Source organism: Pezoporus occidentalis, unplaced genomic scaffold (assembly GCF_034315485.1).
Source record: "Pezoporus occidentalis ecotype Australia unplaced genomic scaffold, CSIRO_AGI_Poc_V1 ctg26, whole genome shotgun sequence".
Lineage (NCBI taxonomy): Eukaryota > Metazoa > Chordata > Aves > Psittaciformes > Psittacidae > Pezoporus > Pezoporus occidentalis.
Genome location: NW_026914502.1, coordinates 3,865,394 through 3,883,720, shown reverse-complemented (window position 1 = coordinate 3,883,720; position 18,327 = coordinate 3,865,394). Strand labels below are relative to the sequence as shown.

Here is an 18,327-nt window from a genome sequence, read left to right as displayed (position 1 = left end):
CTTTAAAGCTTCCTTAATTATTCAGCTACAATAATCCTACTGCGAACAATTGCAGTTGTCCAACTAAAGACATTCCACCAGCAAGCTTTGGGCAATTTTACTCCAGGAGTTCAAATCCATAACCTCCCTGGTGGATGATGTACCAAGTCTGGCTGTTATTTTCTTCACAGCAGCCAGTATGGTGCTATTCTCTGTATTTTTGGCTAAACCAACACTGAGAACACAAGAATATTTTGGCTATTACTGGACAGGATTTGCACAGCACCAAGGCTTTCTCTCTTTCCCACTCTGCCCTGCTCCTCTCTCCCTGCAGCCAGAAGGCTGGTATGGGCAAGAGGTTGGGAGGGGATGCAGCCAGGACAGCCAGCCCCAATTGACAGAGGGACATTCCATTCCATGTGGTGTAGTGCACAGCAAAAATTAGCTCAGGGAAAAGAGGAGGAAGGGGGAATGCTCTTGGTTATTGTGTTTGTCTTCCCAAGGAACCATTAAGTGTGCTGAGGCCCTGCTTTCTTGAAGGTGGCTGAACATCTGCCCAGCATTCTGCTTAAGCATGCAGCTTCTGCCTTCCCCATTATCTCTATCCATGAGTCTTCTCATCTTCCTGCTATCTTCTCCCCATCTTGTGGGAGACGGGAGTGAGCAAGTCACTGGGTGCATGTTGTTGGGCAGGGGCAACCCACTAGACTCCTTCTTGGTGCTAATGTGGGCCTAAAGATAATGACAGCTTTGATCTGAGCACATTACAGTTGTTAATTGGCAGGCACCTGTGATGGTCACTAGGCTTTCTTATTTTACTGCATATTAGAGTCCAGTGCTTGTTAGTAGTTGGAAAAGGTTGTTAAGGTTGCTCCTCCCTTGGGATAAGGACAAGCTGTTTGTGGGATTATGTTTGCTCAAGTGCACCTGGTGGGTAATGTGGAAGAATGGGGAAATCCAGTTTATAACTCCAGGAGATTTAAACTTGGGAGAAATAACTCATGATTTGAGTCATATGTTACAGGAACGGTATAGCAGGAATCACTTGAACCAAAGGAGGATGAGCCTTGTAAGGAACCACGAGTGTGGTGATGACTCAATTCAAGTGGGTCTTGGCAACTAACAGTCCAACATGCCACCTTCCCTTCCGCGAGTGCCCACCTCCAGATATGGAGCCCAAGTCATCAACTGTCCCTATTTGGGGAAGTCGGGGGGCGTTATGGAATAGAGAAATAATATCCATATATATGGCATGGGACAAGGGATGGTGGATAATGACACAGTGATCTCCAATGAGAAGAGAACCCTTGCAGAAGGAATGCGCTCCATCACCTCTGCTCATAGGCTCATATCATCTTAGATCCCATTCTGATCAGGAGCTTAAGTTAAAACAACTAGATTCATAATAGAGCAGCTGAGACGTAGATAGATGCTCCCTACTGCTAACTTGCTTTCAGGAACAGAGTACTAACAGAGAGTACTGACACTTCAGATTACCACAGCAAGTTTCCTAAAGTTTGTTTCTCAACATTCTTTCTTGTTCTTAAAGAAATTCCTTTAATTTTCAATTACAACTAACTCCAATCTAAGATTGAAACAACTTTCTATGGGTTGTCATCTCCCCAGTCTAGACCAATAAAAGCAGGAAAAAACTGAGGAGCTATCCCTAATAAACATATTTGTCCCTAACAAACTATGATGGTCTAGGCAATTTATGCAGGTAGAAACTAAGAACTCCTCCCGTTCTCATAAAGCTGCGGTATTCAAGGATGCCTTTTGTGGATCTGTCATTATTAAACGTCAGAAACAGGTCAGATTTCTTCCTTTCTTCCTGAGCAGGGACAACAGATACTCTTTAAATATTTTATTGTTCCACAAGAGCACCTGAGAAGAGCTATCCACAGGACAACTTAATGTAAGAGGAACAGAGCTCCTAAAAAGGAGAGCAAGATGATTACCACTATTGAAGTATTAAAATCAGTCTCTGAAGAATCAAACAAAAAGCCCCAACAAACCAAAGAAAAACCCCCAAACCCACATGCAGTATATGATGCCTCAGCCCACAAGCAGCACCAACAAAGCTAACTTTGAGAACAGCTACACAAGCTAGCTCTGCTGAAAATCAAAATATAACAGCTCAATGAACAATGCCCTGATAAAAACATAACGCTTTCAGTGCCTGAGCATCATCACAGAACAACATTATACAGATTTGCTGTGCTTGCAAATGGTGACGCAATTGCTCTAAAGCACATATACGGCCCATACCGTTCAAATGGGATTCGTGACATGAAGAAAACTTTGTTGAAGACTAAGGAGCAGAGGATGGCTACGTCAAAGCAGAGGAATCTTGTTTAAAAACGAAACCCTAAATGGGGGTGGGCAGGAGGTGACAAAATTTCCAAAATATTCCACTGTAGGAGGAAAGGGCATTCAACACAGCCGAGAAAATTACGGTAGGGAGGCAAATCACAGTGTGTTATGCCATTGTGGAGACACTTGACCTCTGAAACATGTATGGAACACAATGCATGTATTTTATACGTTGCGTTAACGACATTCAGAAGTCGTTCCAGATATTGTATCAGTCAGCTTAATTTCTTTATGCTTGTTGAGGCGAAGCAAAACAACATGCCCATAAGCTCAGAAAGATATAAAACTCTAGTTAAGCCAGTATACCATTTAGGTAGCAGGTCAGCACAAGTGCCAAGGACTAAGAATGTCAAAGATCCCGTTTTTAGGTAAGAGAACAGAAGAAGCACACTACAGAGACTGAGAAAAACATGACAGATAACTTCATTAACGCTTAATACTCAAGATTAAGATCAGCATCTTACATATACTTAGCAGCCCATATGTTATGTGATCCAAAGTACTGGGTACCAGCAAGTCCAACATCCAAAGACATCTGATGAATAAGTTTATCTACTTCCATATCAAAGTGGAAAACAAGCACCATTTACACATTTAACTGCCAGAGCTCAGATTAGATGTTCTGCCTTTGGAAGAGTCTTTTTACAGTAGAGATTTTTTTCAGTCATATCATGCTTTCACTTTTTTTAAAGCATAATTAAAGAAACCATTTAAGGCTAACCCTCCTCATAGAATCACAGAATCATAGAATAGTCAGGGTTGGAAAGGACTTAAGATCATCCAGTTCCAACCCCCTGCCATGGGCAGGGACAACTCACACTAAAGGGTACCACTCAAGGCTCTGTACAACCTGGCCTTGAACACCGCCAGGGATGGAGCATTCACAACTTCCCCTGGGCAACCCATTCCAGTGCCTCATCACCCTAACAGTAAAGAACTTCTTCCTTATATCCAACCTAAACTTCCCCTGTTTAAGTTTTAACCCCTGACCCCTTGTCCTATCACTACAGTCTCTAAAGAAGAGTCCCTCCCCAGCATCCCTGTAGGCCCCCTTCAGATACTGGAAGGCTGCTCTGAGGTCTCCATGCAGCCTTCTCCAAGCTGAACAGCCCCAACTTTCTCAGCCTATCCTCATAGGGAGGTGCTCCAGCCCCTGTTCATCCTTGTGGCCCTCCTCTGGACTTGTTCCAGCAGTTCCATGTCCTTTTTATGCTGAGGACACCAGAACTGCACACAATGCTCCAGGTGAGGTCTCACAAGAGCAGAGTAGAGGGGCAGGATCACCTCCTTCGACCTGCTGGTCACGCTCCTTTTGATGCAGCCCAGGATACGGTTGCTTTCTGGGCTGTGAGCGCACACTGAAGCTGGCTCATGTTCAGTTTCTCATTTACCAACACCCCAAGTCCTTCTCCGCGGGGCTGCTCTGAATCTCTTCTCTGCCCAACCTGTAGCTGTGCCTGGGATTGCTCCGACCCAGGTGTAGGATCTTGTATCAAGAAAATTTTATATATAAAAGAACTTGTAGCTCTAGTACAAAGAAAAGTTACTACGAGACTAGCAGATCAAGTGAGTTTCCACACCTCTTCCTCTGTTTCCACAAAAAGCAGCAGCCCTAAAATCCAGTCTTTGTTTTGGGCATGTTTCTTGTGCTTCTCTCTTCCACTATGGGAGTACCCTTTTTGTTCTATAAAATCAGGACTTCGGAGAAAAACTACTCTCTGTTGCTTAAATCCCTACCACGCAGGCTGCCAACGACCCACAGCCCGAGGCTGCCACTGCGGACACGCACCGATGTGTTTTGTACAACGACACTGGAGCGGAGCTGCAAGAAACTCGCCAGCTGAGCAGGGCGACCCCTCCACCGCGGCCACCTCACCCGCCGGGAGATGCCCCAGGCCCCCTCCGGAGACGCGGCCACCCGAAGGCGCAACCCCACCGACGCCGAGCTGCCAACCTCGCCTCGCCTGGCTCCCGCGGCACCCCCGCCCGCCCGCCCGCCCGCCCGCCGCACACGGCGCGTCTGGTAAAGCAAGCCGCGGCGGGGACAGGCCGGAGGCGAGCCTCGCAACCATCCCCCTCACCCCGGTAACCGCGGAGACCGTCATCCTCCATTCCCCCCTTCTCCCCGCTGTAGCCATTACCGGTCGCTCAGCCGAGGCCGCGCAGTCCGACCGTTAACTGCTCCTCGCAGCTCCGCCGCCACCGCGGGCCTGGCGTTGCCCCGGGCGACGGGAGCCGGCGGCGGGACGCGGGGCGGAGGCCGCAACGCTCCGCTCGGCTCCGCCGCACCGGGACCGACGCGGCCGCTCCCGGGTCACGTGCCCGGTTCCCCCCCCCCGCAACCCCTGCTCACGCGAAGGCGTTCATTGGTCGAAACCGAGATCTCCGGGGCGGTGGGGACGCGTAACCAGGCCGGTAACCCTTGGTTACCGCAACGGGAGCCGGGGAAGGACAAACTTATCCAAACAGCGGAGCGCGAAGGCATGCAAAGCGGGGCGAGAAAGGGCCGGTCCGCCGTTAGCCAATGGAATCGGGCGGCTGCCTCGGTGCCGGAGGACCATCAGCCAATCAGCTATAAGGGGGCGGGGGCAGAGCCCTCCCTCTGGTACTCACGGGTGCGAAGATGCGGGAGCCGCTGCCGTGGAGGATGCCCGCGGCCCCCCGCGGCCCCCTCTGCCGCCGCTCCCCTCCTAGAGCCGGCCCTCGGCGCCGCCCGGATGCGGATCAGGAGCGAGCCGCCCGCGCCCCCGCGGCGCTGCCCCCGGCGCCTTGCTGACGCTCCCGCAGGGCAACACCGCCCGGACACGGCCCAGCCTCCCACCCGCCCCGCTGCCCCTCCCTCCCGCCCCCAGAGCTTCCTCTGCCCGTCGCGTAGAGGAGCCGCCGCGCAGTCCCGGTGCCGTGCCCGGTCCTGGCCGCCCCCCCGGTAGCGATGAGCCCGCGGGGCAGGCGGTGCCTCCCGCTGCTGGCGGGACTGGCGGTGGCCATCGCCCTCGCGGAGGCCGCGACCTGTGAGTGAGGCATGGCGGGGGGGGGGGAAGGCGAGCAGGGCCGGGAGCGACGGGGCCGAGGCGGGGGCTGGCGCCGGTCCCTGTGGCCCTGGGACGGGGTGCCGCAGGCGGTCGTGGGGCGGCCCTCCTTCCCCGGGTAGGTGCCACTGGAGCGCTTTGATCCCGTCGGGTTTGGCTGCTCGCTGAAAGGCAGCGGTTACTGAATAGGGCAGCCGAGCTGTAACTTGGGGCCGGTCTGAAGCTGTTTGTGGCCGAAGTGCAGGTCTGCAGCTTAGGGGAAAGTGTGCCTTCAGATAGCGCTTGAGTCGCCTAGGAGATAAAAACTGGGTAGATCACGGGCTCAGGAGAGTGGCATTATTGTGGAGTCCAGGCAAGCAGCCCTGCCTGTTGGTTAAGTTCAGACCTACCAGGCTAGGTAAGAACTACTTGCTCTCGCATAGAGATAAAAAATAGAATCAAAGCTTATATCTTTGACACAAAGATGTTTGAGCTTAGTAATGATAGAAGGCTATCTGGAACAAGAAGAGCTGCAGCTCAAAGTAAGGCTGTTTCTGACGTGGTTTGCTAATGATTAAACCGGCAGAAGAAAAACCTAATGTTTACTGTTCAGATGCTGTTTGAATGCTAGTGATTGTGAGTGTGAAGGGAGCAGCATGGGAAGATGAAAGTTCATTTTATAATTTATTTTTGAACAAGTCCTAAAAATAAATCTTCTGATAAATGTTTTGTAACGTTTTCTCCTGTTTTCATCACATTTTCTGTGCCATTTATCTTGCTCACTGCATATCTTGTCAGTTTAATATGAACAGAGAGAAATTAGAAGTTGTCCTACTCATGCAAAATTTCTGTGGCCCATGTAGTTCAGTTTCCTATCATTGCCTCTGAACATTGCCAGGGATTTCTGTACCAGGGGGGAAAAAAGCCCAAAGAAACAGACAAAAACCAGAAAGATCTTATTAACGCAGCCTAATTTACCATTCAATCATAAGGGAAAGTTGCTTCTCTGATAGTTCAGCTGCGTTTGGTCCAGCATCCAGGAAGGGACATCTTTTGGATGAGATGGAGGAGAAACAAGCAAACATCAGCAGTTGGGTTGCTTCGTTTTGTTGGCTGCATAAAGCTTATGTCACTGATGAGCATTTGGGGAGACTGTAGTTGCTGGAATTAGGGAGCTGATTGCAGTATAGCAGCTGTACAAACAAGACAATGCCACTTTCTACAGTGGTAGGGCATGTACTCCCTATTCAGTTTATAAGGAGCTTCTGGGAGAGAGCACTAGTAGGCTAGAACTGCTTTCCATAACTGGGAAATAAGGTAAGCAGCTCTAAGCTATGTTTAAATAGCCCAGTTGTGGTAGGTTCCTAGTTCCTTCTGCACTACAAAACAGCTGTAAGGAACCATGGAATCTCACCCTTTCCCCACAGTTTTCTTTCTTTTTCAGTAGCATAACTTCTAAACAGGTACTTGATAAGTAATCACTACACAGTGTCTCTACTACAGCTATTGAAATCGTAAGGTTATTGAAGTCCATAGCACTTGAGTGAGTACCAAATGAAGCACACAGCTCATTAAGGGTTAACTATTGGTTTGGCAGGGTCAGGAGTGGGCTGGAGTTTCCGGTAATCAAACTGGCAGCAACAGCAGTCAGGATTACTTTTTAAAACAAAGGTCTTATCATAATCTTCATAAGGAAAGAACAGTTAAATAAATACACTGCTAATTCTGTACACAAGAACTGAAATATTTGCAGTAAAAATATGGAATTCGTATAGAGTTATATATTTTATTTAAGCTCAGTCATAGGAAATGAGCTTAGGAGAAGGCTGAACTGCTGGGGTGTAAGGGGAAAGACTGGTTTCCATTACCCCACTGAACTGAAGACATGAGGTCAGCAGTGTTATATCTAGTGTAATGTCCTCAGTGTTATATCCAGTGCAATGTCCTCAAGAACACTGCATGTGCTTGGCATTTTCTTGTGTTTTACTCGCTACAAAACTCCTGTCACTAAAGGTCAAAACAAGATTGTTTACAGTCAGTTGTGGATTAAGCCTCATCTACACCACAGAGCCTCTGCCCTAAAGCTATGTCAGCATGCTCACACTGGTAGAAATCTGCAGCGTAAACAAAATCAGCGGTTGCAATGCACGATTGTATCATTTTGTTGTCACTCCTTTTGCCTCGGAACAGATACATCCTTCTTATCAGTCTGCTTTTATGTAATGACAAATGCAGCCACTTACCCAAGTTAATTAAAATGACACTGCTAGCAATAGTTGGTGATAAATACATCATCAAAATGTTCTTCTGGGTATGCTTTCCAGTGTGGCTAGGGCTCAGAAGATCTTTCATGAGGTCTTTTGTGTCCCATCCTCTTGCCACGCTTTTTCCCTGTCTCCAGTACCAGCGGAGATGGAGACATGTTCATCCCAGTCACTCAGCGCTTGTCAGGCCACACCTGGAGTACTGTGTCCAGTTCCGGTCTCTGCAATTCAAGAAAGACACAGACAGACTGGAGAGAGTGCAAAGGAGGGCCACCAAGAACCTGCCCTGTGAGGAGGGACTGAAGGGGTTGGTCTTGTTCTCCCTGAAGAAGACAAGACCTGGGGGACCTCATGGCCATATTCCAGTATTAAAGGGCTGCTTCAAAGAGGACAGAGGCTCTGTCTTTGCAAGGAGCCACGTGGGAAAGGCAAGGGGCAATGTGTACAAGATGTACTGGGAGAGGTTTCCTCTCAATATAAGAAAGTAATTTTTTACAATGAGACAAATCACTCACTGGAATAACTTCCCCAGGGACATGGTAGAATCCTCATCACTGGAGGTTGTCAAGATGTGACTTGGTGTCAGATAATTTCATCTAGGCTCCATTTCCCATGAAAGGCTGAATCCGATGATCTTTCGAAGTTCCTTCCAGCCTGGGCTGTTCTATGATACGTTAGTGATGGGCTCATGGATTGAGAAAAAAGGTCTAGGAGATCCACAGTTTCAGCAGTTTCCAATTCATTGCTCCTCCTAACTGCTGTGTGAAGGATACATAACAACCCAAGAATCCAAACCCAGCTCTTGAAAGATGTTAACAGCACTTGAGATGTACTTAGGGGTGTACCTTAAGGTTTGTGGAAGTGGCAAAGAGTGGAAGAGGGAAGCAGGCTTGAATCATTTCTTTTGTGCCAATAACTTCTGGCAGTGGGAGCCCAGAAAGTAAGACAAGACTTTTCTTTCTCTGAGCAGTTCCCTTGAGGATCAATTGTAACCTTAGAGAATTTTTCCCATTCTCCAGGAAGACCACCATGTAGATCAATGTGTATATAAGAAAAAATGAAGATTCAACTACCTAACTGCTGCCTGCTCATATACTTATTGTGTATTACTGGGGAAGGGCACAAGCTGACTTCTTGCGTTTCTAAGCAAGTTGCTGGTTGCTTGTTGAGACATAGGTGTCCTTCAAAAGTTTGGAGGTATGTTGTAGTGCATCCACCTCATACTTAGGACATCTTACCTGTTGCCTTACCAGGAAGATCATTCTTCCCAGCAGGAGAGCAGGTAGATCAGTGTGGAGTCACAAGCTTATCCCACATTAAATACATTTAGGATGCTGTAACAGAAAGTTTTCTTCAGGTCATTGTCCAGTGTTACACACCAGAGTGCTTTAGTTGTGTTCCCTGTCACTTGATAGAGACCTTTAAGAACTGTGTTTAGGATGAAATGATTTTCATTGCATCTGTCACCTGAAAGCTGTTCTCACTGCAGGTTCTGGTTCTCATTAGCTGTTCTTTCTAATAAGCCTTTGAAGTCCTTTCTTCCCTGTTAGTGCACAGACAGTGAGAAGCTGTTCTCTGACACTTGGCTGGTGGCACATCTCATAAAAGTGCTCTGGGTTTGAGGCGCTACATGCTTATAAAGAGTACTGAATTGACTATGTCTGCTTGAGTTGATCTTTGTAGCTTAGTGATGAGTATGCGTGCATACCATACCTGGCTTGCACTGCAGGTGTCCTGACCCTCACACAGTGTGCTAGTCTGAGAGGTTTAGTTGTGCAAAGGCTGATGAAGAAGCACAGGAGTAGAAATGTAGTGCTCTCTAGTTAACATATGCCAGCCATGCTCTTTAACCCTGTCAGCTGGTCTTCTTCCAATTATGCTCATGCATTTTTCTTTTAATCACAAGGTATACCCCAAAATTAAGCTAACAAGGCAGTCTGATTTAGTAGTTTTCCCTGTAGAGCTGTGTGCTCTACAAAGAACATTGAAGCAGACAAATTTCATTTGTAGCATTATTTCTCAACTCACTTATTTGTTCACCATTTGTGTAAAAGTCAATAAAATGACAAAAATAAGATACATTAAAAGTAGGTAATGACTCCCGATGGGTCTGAAATATAACAGTTAGCTAGGATTGCATTTTATCTTGGTAAAATGTGAAGGTATTTGTAGGCTGTCTTGGTATTTCTCAGGATATCATTCTTGCCTGCTTTGCAATTATAAGACACATTTTTGGTCTCACTTAAGTTAAATAGGATCAGAGCATTTACTCCTAGGTGGCTGAAACAGGTAATATAAAAGGCTTCACATCTTTTTTTCCACTTGTTGGTCACGTATCTCACTTTGTAATACCCATAGCTTAAAAAAAAAAAAAACTACTAAAAAAAAATCTTGTCCTGAATATGATATTTAAATTACACTTTAGGCACAGCGTTTTACAAACCTTTCCTTTGGTTAGAACCAGCTACCCCACATACAGAAAATGGAATCCTAGGTTTTCTTGCCCACATTTTCCAAAATGATAGAGAACAGCAACTCCTGATTAAGGATTTAATTCAGATGTTTGTGTTAGATTCTCATATTTGTTCAGTGCTCACTGATTTTCAGCTCTTAAACAAACAAACAATAACAGAGCTCTTTTTGTTTCTGCTCAGTTTTATCCCAGCAGTATGCCTCTCAGTTCCTGGTGAGGAAACGTCGAGCAAATTCTTTTATGGAAGAAAGTAAGAAAGGAAATCTAGAAAGAGAGTGCATTGAAGAATTGTGCAATAAGGAAGAAGCCAGGGAAATCTTTGAAAACAATCCTGAAACTGTAAGTATCTGATGAATACCCACAAGGTAGATAAGTTGTTCCTTGCAGAGGAAAGATGGAAGTACACAGAATTCACGCTGCAAAGCTAAAAGGATTGCACCATGCAGACCAAGAACTAGTTTGAAATTCCTTTGAAAAACCTTCACATTTAGTAATAAAGCCTGTAAAGCAAAGAGAATGGCTGAGCAGGTATTTGAGTTCCAGTACGGATAACCAGTTTTAGACCACAGTTGCCTGCAGGCATGCCATCCAGGGAAACTCTGTTGCCTTCAATTAAAAGTTTACACTAAGGATGCATGGCAGTGCAGCCCTTTTCATGAAGGGATTGAACATATTACTGCAAGCTTTCTTCCTAGTGGGGAGAAGTCTGTTCCTCAGTTCATTCTCACTTCATATTAGTTGGTATTTATTATTTCATTCAATATAATATTCATATTTATTGAATATAGATGTATTCATGTATATGAAATAAAATATAACAATATTTTATTCACCTTTGTACTGCAAAAGGTTTATTACACAATATATGCGGTTAAAATGAATTCTTGTTTTGCAGACCATGTCAGTTCCATATTCTTTCATACCATTGCATGTATTTAGATATATTGATTGTTAAGTTTAAATAGTTTCAGTAATCAATTATCAGTTGCTTCTAACAATTTCTGGTTTAGTAACACTTTTCACTTCGTTTGGAATGAATTGCATGTAAGATGTTCAATCTATTCCAGGGGTTTTTGTTTATTTTGGGGTGAAAAGCGAATTGAAGGATGCTGCTGTGCATCCAATAACAACAAGATCTTCCCATTTAAAGAGATAACTTTCAGAGTCATTTTGACACCCAATTAATTTTCCTTACTTTCAAAGTGTCCAGTTCAGTGCAGTATCTTAGTCTCTCTACTGAGTCTTGCATTTATTGAATAATCTGCTGATTTAGCCTATACAATAGTTATATAGAAAACTCGGCCTATGACTCAAAATTACTTTGTCTTTTTCACTTGTTTCGTAGTAATAATACCAATATATTTTAGTATTCATTCAGTGATATATTTTACTGCGATTTTATCTACCTTAAATTTTTCTTACTCTTTATTTTTCTTTTTGCAGGAATATTTTTATCCCAAATATTTAAGTAAGTACAAGAGCCCTGAACAAGTATAATCATTCACTGGTCTTCGTATTTGGATAATGCTAGTTTAGTTATTCTGCTCATAGTGCTTGAACGATTTCCATGCCGATTATAATGCATAGTAGCTCCTAGGTAGTTCTGCGTGCTTAGATCCTAGCAGAGGCACTCAGAAGTCTGTGATCAGCTGCCTAATATGCCCAGACAAGTTTTCTAATTCAGGCTGTGAGAACAGACCCTTTGAAGATGCCATGCATAAGCTGTTGTAACTTCAGTCTACATGAGTGTTTGTATCATAAGCAGATTGTGTGGGTTTGCATTTGCAGGTTGCCTTGCCTCCCATCGAGCAGGGATTTTCAGGGTTATTGCAGTTACTCCAGATTCTCCAGCTGACCTGAGGGCTTGTGTCGTTGGTAAGTGCTGCTTACCTAAGACTTTACCTAATGCAGTCACATCTAAGAACACACATGCACATGGCTTGAAAGCAGTTCACATAGGCAGGAAAAGAAGCAAATCTCCATTTAACTGATGCAAACTCCATCACATAAACCATAAATTGACAAAAAATGAACGGGTGAGATGGAGCATTTTCAGAGCAAGCAGTTTAAGTTAACTGGTTTATAAGGAATATTGGAAAAGAAACATGATTAACTGCAAAAATAGAAGGTAGAATTCTTCTGGAAACATAGAACTGACCTGTTCCAATCCACCAGTGTTCCCTCGTATGTCCTCTCTACCACATCTTTAATAGTTATGTCTGACTCTTTGTATCTGGCAAGTCCTGTTCTGTCAGTTAAGGGAAGAGGCCATCTGGTTAATTTTTCTTTCTACCACTCCTTGGCCCATAGTTACTCTGTATCCCTCCATGGAGCAGGCAACATTGCCAGCCAAAAAAGTAAAATACTAGGAAACTTGTGATGTTGCTCAAACAGTTGATTTTTTACACCTATACATTTATAAGTCCGGTGGGAATTGTGGTTTTTTTTCCCCTTGTAAATTCACAGGAAGTAATCTGTACCTTATTCCCTATTTGACACAGCTGAAACATCTCTCTAAACTTCTTAAACCTTTACAACCTGGTTGCACTGAAGTAGCTTATGGTTAGTTTGAATAGGGGTACTCAACCATCTGACACTGTTTTTCTCATTGAAAACTATGACGGGGAAAAAATTCCTTAATAATTACACTGCTCATGGTCATGGATGAACATATTTTCCAGATCACTTGACCAACATGACCACTGTCACAAACTAAAACGCACTCTTATTCATATCCCTCTTTCTCACTCTCATTAGAGGTCCTGGGAGGAAAGGCTTTAGCAGGGTTGTGTCAACGTGCAGTGTTTCTGTAAACAAGTAGCTTACTGGATAGTCACTGGGTATCTCCCATTTGGGTTTACATGATAACAATCAAATTACTATTGGTCAGTCACCAGGATAAAAAAGAAGTGTGTATGCATAACATTTACAAGAGTTTCTAAGGCTTTAACGTTCAATAAAACTTACGCACGTTCATGGAAGGGAGCTATTGCTGAGAAAGTGGAATTAAAAATTCCTGTTAAAACTATATGACATTGTTTCAAATGCTATTTCATTGAGACAAAGGTTTTGTCATACTGCAATCAACGTCTCTAAACCAAGTTTTGTCTTTCTGAACTTGCCGATCCAAATCGATTTGATACTGTCAAAATCAAAAATCCAATTTTCCTAACGGGAAGGAAATCATTGTAAGAATTAGTAGAATTAAAATCTCAAGCTGAAACAAACCAGAGAATAAAAATAACAATGCAAACAGAACTGACAGAAATGCAGTTGTTTTCAGATTTGTCCAAATTACCTACACATTACCTGCCCATGGCAGGGGGGTTGGAATTAGATATCTTAAGGTCCTTTCCAGCCCTAACTATTCTATGATTCTAAATGAACACACATTTTAAAGGCATACATTTTTGGATAAACAAGTACAAAAGATTGTGAATATACTGACCTTTTAAATACCATCTAGAAAGGAAAAGGAAAATTTTCACAGGAATAGGAGACCCTTTTTCATACTTTTCTAATCCAAGCATGTATCCAAGTTGCATTTTTAAGACCCTAAACATCTCTACCCCGTAAATCTGTATACTTAATTGCTTTTAATAATAAATACTTAAAAATCTCTGCATTTACATCTATCTATCTCACCATGACACATCTTTTAGATATCAAAGCCTCCTGAGTGGCAGAGGAACCACAATACATCTCACCACTCACCGCTTCTGTTATAGGCTGAGTATATCTTCTGACATTTAGTTGTCACATTGCTGTCTAGGAGGTCAGAAGGTACCCTGAAAGGGGAAAAGAGGAGCACTAGGCCTGCTTTCAGAACAAATGGCTGCTGCATTACTGTTCTTGCGGTGGCATCTTAATCATTCATCCGTGGACATAACCTCTTTGTCCATCTAGTCCTATCCATTCTGTCTTGTCTTCTTCCTCTAGTGTATTTCACCAGTTCTCCTTTTTCCATTCACTGATTGACTAATTTTCTTTCCCTTTATACCCTTAATTCACTTCATTCTACCTACTCATGTTTCATGCTGCCAACCCAATCAATCTTCTGTCAGATCAGACTCTCACAAGCCATCACTGCTTTTTGCTCAGAAATGTTTACAGTCAGGCTTGTTCCTGAGGATGTCTTCCACATCTATCACTTATGAAGTGCTTTGCTTGTACCAACCTTAGGTCACACACTTGTACCTGAACCTACAAAAGCAGGAAATAATCAAAAAGGATTAAAAACCATAGGGAGTTCTAGAACTTGCCTTTGGAAATTGGATCCACACATAAACACCATACTTTTTATTTCTTCTGCACAATTCCTTCTGTCAGTCTTCATCTGCAATTGCAGTCCTTTGGTGTACACTGTGAATATTACATGACATGCAGCACCTATTCTAGAGGTGCTCTAGAGTTTTGGAGCATGGCTGGCCTTTGGGCTTTTGGATTTACTTGAGGCAGAATTTAATTAGAAGTGGGTTTATTTGACAAATATACTGACACATATTTTGTTAAGTTACCAGCATATTCAGGAGACACAAACAGAACGATGCCTTCTGTGCTATGCTGATGTAAAATTAGGAAAATGGTGGGGAAAATGAAAAGAACTTCATGTATTTTGATTAGAGAAAAAAAAGGCAGTGAATTCAGTGCTCTCTGCCCCAATCTCTGTCTTTTAAGCCTTGCTTTCAGAGATCTTGCTAGCATATATAGACTTCAGTTGCTCTTTTAGATGCAAATTTGTTTGACATTGAAGTTAATACTTGTAAAAGGTGACAGTATTAGACACTGATGTATCCAGTCCATCCACAGGACCTGGAAAGCGAAGGCAAGCTGAGGCATTAATTTCTCTGAAAATGTGACTCTCCTTCAACAGAGAAACTGACCTCTGTAATCTTGAATTCTTGATATTCTTGAAAATTTGGTCTTTCTAGTGAAATATGTCCTTAAAATGCAATGAAAATAGTATCAAGTCTGTGTTTGGTCACATCTTGCAGGGATTAACATGGTTTAGCAAGTCATTTTCTAGTTGTTTTCTGTCTGACAAAGTACTGGTGGCTTTTTCTCAGTCATTAGATTCTTGCTGATAGAACTAATGCAAGATGGTTGCATGGGTACTTGACGTTACATGTCAGGCCCTTTCCTATTTCATTAAGTGTACCTGTGGGGAAAGAAGAAGACAGGCTAATCTGATCCTTGAGGAAAAAATAATCCCAAATAACAAGTATTTCCAATGTTTTCTATCCCACAGACATTTCAAACCAGTGCAGCCCTCTGCCATGCCATAAAGATGGATATAAGGATTGCATAGATGGACAAGCCCAGTATACGTGTATCTGTAAACCGGGATGGCAAGGAGAGAAATGTGAAGAAGGTAAAGTCTCTAATCTCTTGATGATTTTAGTTCTCAAAACCACAATTATAGTTCTACTATTATTTAATAGTATCTGATTTTTAAGTATACCCATATACAGTTGGTCAAATAATGCCTTCCTCTCAAAGATTCTTATTTTGTTCTCCTTCTAGATATAAATGAATGTGATGAGTTAAACGGAGGTTGTAGCCAGCGTTGTTCTAATTTACCTGGAAGCTACCGTTGTTTATGTGAAGATGGCTACTTTATGCATGCAAATAAACGGGATTGTGGAGGTAAGAAGTAAGGCTTAAGGAGACCATCATGACATGACAGTACCTTGCCTGTTGACAAGAGAGAGGAAAGAATTTAGTCCAGTAGTTTCATGAATTGTCTAAGTCAACAGAAGCTTGCATTACCTCTGAAAGATGCAGTTCTGCTTCAACTTGGCTCCTCATTCCGCCTGCAGCCTTACACCAGTGCAGGCATTTGGGCAACCATATAGTGATCCAGATCAAGGAACTGAGGTGGGTTGAAACCAATTTAGAAAGGGAAAACAAACAGAAAAAAGAGAAAGGCTATAGATTAGATTCTGCTTCATTACTAGAACTCTCTAAAGCTTGCTTTGGTCACTAATTAGTTTCACATACCCGTTAAGCATGCTGAAACAAGAATCTAGAGTGGTGTGACCAGCTAATATTGTTTCCATGAAAATCCTGTCTGGTTAACACTGGGTTAGGCTGAACCACTCCTAATTAGTGATGCTACTCTTTTGGGAGTTTGAAGTTCATTGGAGAAGCAGCTATTAATGAATCTGAAAATGCTCTTAATGGAGAGAAAGATTTGTCTTTTGTCACTCAGAATATTTCTTCTGTACATGCTTGTGTCAGTTACTATTGGCAGTGACAATATATTCCAGACAGAGACTATGTACTGACATAACTAGCAATTCTTGCTGCATAGTTAGAAGTAGAGTACAACCTCATTCCATTTTCATGTCATTTTATTCCCTGACTATAACAACAGTTTTGGATAATATCAAATAATTCAAGAAGCCAGACTTGAGGGTCATTTCCTGCTGTCGCTTCCTTTAGCCTATATATTTTTGTGAATGAATAATTCCCAAAGAAATTCCAGAATGGAAGACTGCTGTTTCATCAAAAAGCACAAGCACACAACTTTTTCAGAATCTCTGTAATTCTTGGAAAGGTACTGGAAAGGTTGGTTAAAAACTTAAAGACAAAAATACACTAATACATCTTAGCACATGGAATACTAGTTTGGTCATTCGATAAACCAGATTTATGTATTTCATTACATCCAACTACAAAATTATACACCTAGGAATTTGGACTACACAGAGTAACTATAGAAAAGCAGATCAAATTCAGGACAGCTTTGGGAGTCCTAGCAAGCCGGTGGCAGAATCTGTTCTCCCTGTGCAGCACCATTTCCACAAGTCCCACAAGCCACAGAGAAAACTAGAATGATCCCTGCACAAACAAGTGGGAATTGAAGTACTAACGGGGATCTGCTATTTTTCTGTCTGCAGGACTTCTGGTAAGATTGATACTATACTCTGCATCCAGTTGTGACATACACATTGCGAAAATGACATTGAAAAATGGGTAACGCCACATAAGATAGACACTAAAATGGTCTGAGGGGTGTACAGACAGTGAGGGACTTGAATACTTGTCAGCATAGCCAGTTAACAGGCGATTGTGACATAAATTGATTGTAGCATGTAAGAAACTCTGATAGGATTATCTATTGGCTTTCTAGATGTCTTTTTGTAAGGTAAGGTTTTATTATTCAGTCTGGTTTAGTTTATAGGAAAACTGCAGGCTGTTTCTCTCTCTGCCTTCCTGGACATGCATCCCTTTTCCTGTTACTCACAGAATAGACAAAAGAACGTGAAAGGCAGGCAGGCAGAGAGTTTGTTTTCCTGGGCATGCAGAAGTGCCTTTTAGGGACCTCTGTAGATCTTTGCGGCTGCTTGAAAGCTTGGTAGACATAGCAAGAGCGAGCCGGTTTGCCCACCTCAATCACTTGCAGTTTTGGATAGAGTTAGGAAAAAATTATATGCTAGAGAGCGATTTGTTTTCAGTAACTTATTTGTATTTCTAGATATAAATGAATGTCTGTTACATCCACACATCTGTGGGACCGCCACCTGTAAAAACACCCTGGGGAAATACGAATGTGAATGTCCAGAAGGGTACACATACAATGCAACATCCAAGAACTGTGAAGGTAGGTCTTTCTCCCTCTATCACCCCTTTTCTCTTTCTTTTCTCCCCACCCCTCATGCATCCCCTTTAAAAGCCAAACTCCAGCATCTCATCTGGTGATGTACCTTCATATTGTTTACTGTAATATGACATGATTATTTGTTTTCAGAGGTTCAATCAGTCTATGTTACATGTAGTGTAACGTAGTGGAATGACTTAATACCAAATGTTAAAAGGTTTTATGGTTTACTACCATGTCCTGCTGTATGCCAGATAACTTTCTCAGTTGATGGGAACACTCCTGCCTCAGTGTAGAGAGGGCATCTTATCCAAGCTCTCAAACCAGCTTGCATGTTTCTTTCAGGTAACTTGGAGCAGTGTGTTCAGGACCTGGATATCTTGAGGATCTAGTGCCTTGTACCTACTTTTTAATCATCTTTACAGTTATAAGGATGGAATATTTGAGATCAGTCAGTTAAATATTAATCTCTAACTCAAGAGAAGCTATAGCAAACACAACCAAAAGTCCTTATTTGGCAATTCTAAACTGGCAAGACAGTTAGGAAGATTTAGAAAGAGGTAACTGTCAGAAATTAAAACCATGTTTAATCAAGTGGTCTCAAAAACCTAAAAAACTTGTCTTTAT

At 43.0% G+C, this 18,327-nt stretch overlaps 1 protein-coding gene and 1 long non-coding RNA gene across 3 annotated transcripts in view; one reads left to right on the top strand and one right to left on the bottom strand.

Moving 5' to 3' along the window:
• Nucleotides 1–5,065: 5,065 nt before the first annotated feature.
• Nucleotides 5,066–18,327, top strand: part of PROS1 (protein S) — a 31,382-nt gene continuing 18,120 nt past the window's right edge. The window contains exons 1-7 of the mRNA XM_062623997.1: nt 5,066–5,363; nt 10,279–10,436; nt 11,541–11,565; nt 11,886–11,972; nt 15,346–15,468; nt 15,621–15,743; nt 17,578–17,703. Of these exons, the coding sequence (XP_062479981.1) occupies nt 5,285–5,363; nt 10,279–10,436; nt 11,541–11,565; nt 11,886–11,972; nt 15,346–15,468; nt 15,621–15,743; nt 17,578–17,703 (721 nt within the window). The 5' untranslated portion in view covers nt 5,066–5,284. The remainder of the gene's footprint in view (nt 5,364–10,278; nt 10,437–11,540; nt 11,566–11,885; nt 11,973–15,345; nt 15,469–15,620; nt 15,744–17,577; nt 17,704–18,327) is intronic.
• LOC134166386 (uncharacterized) overlaps nt 8,214–18,327 on the bottom strand; it is a 33,361-nt gene continuing 23,247 nt past the window's right edge. For both annotated transcript variants that reach the window (XR_009965849.1, XR_009965848.1), the window contains 2 exons: nt 8,863–8,958; nt 8,214–8,382 (listed from right to left, as the gene is read on the bottom strand). This is a non-coding gene — a long non-coding RNA (uncharacterized LOC134166386). The remainder of the gene's footprint in view (nt 8,383–8,862; nt 8,959–18,327) is intronic.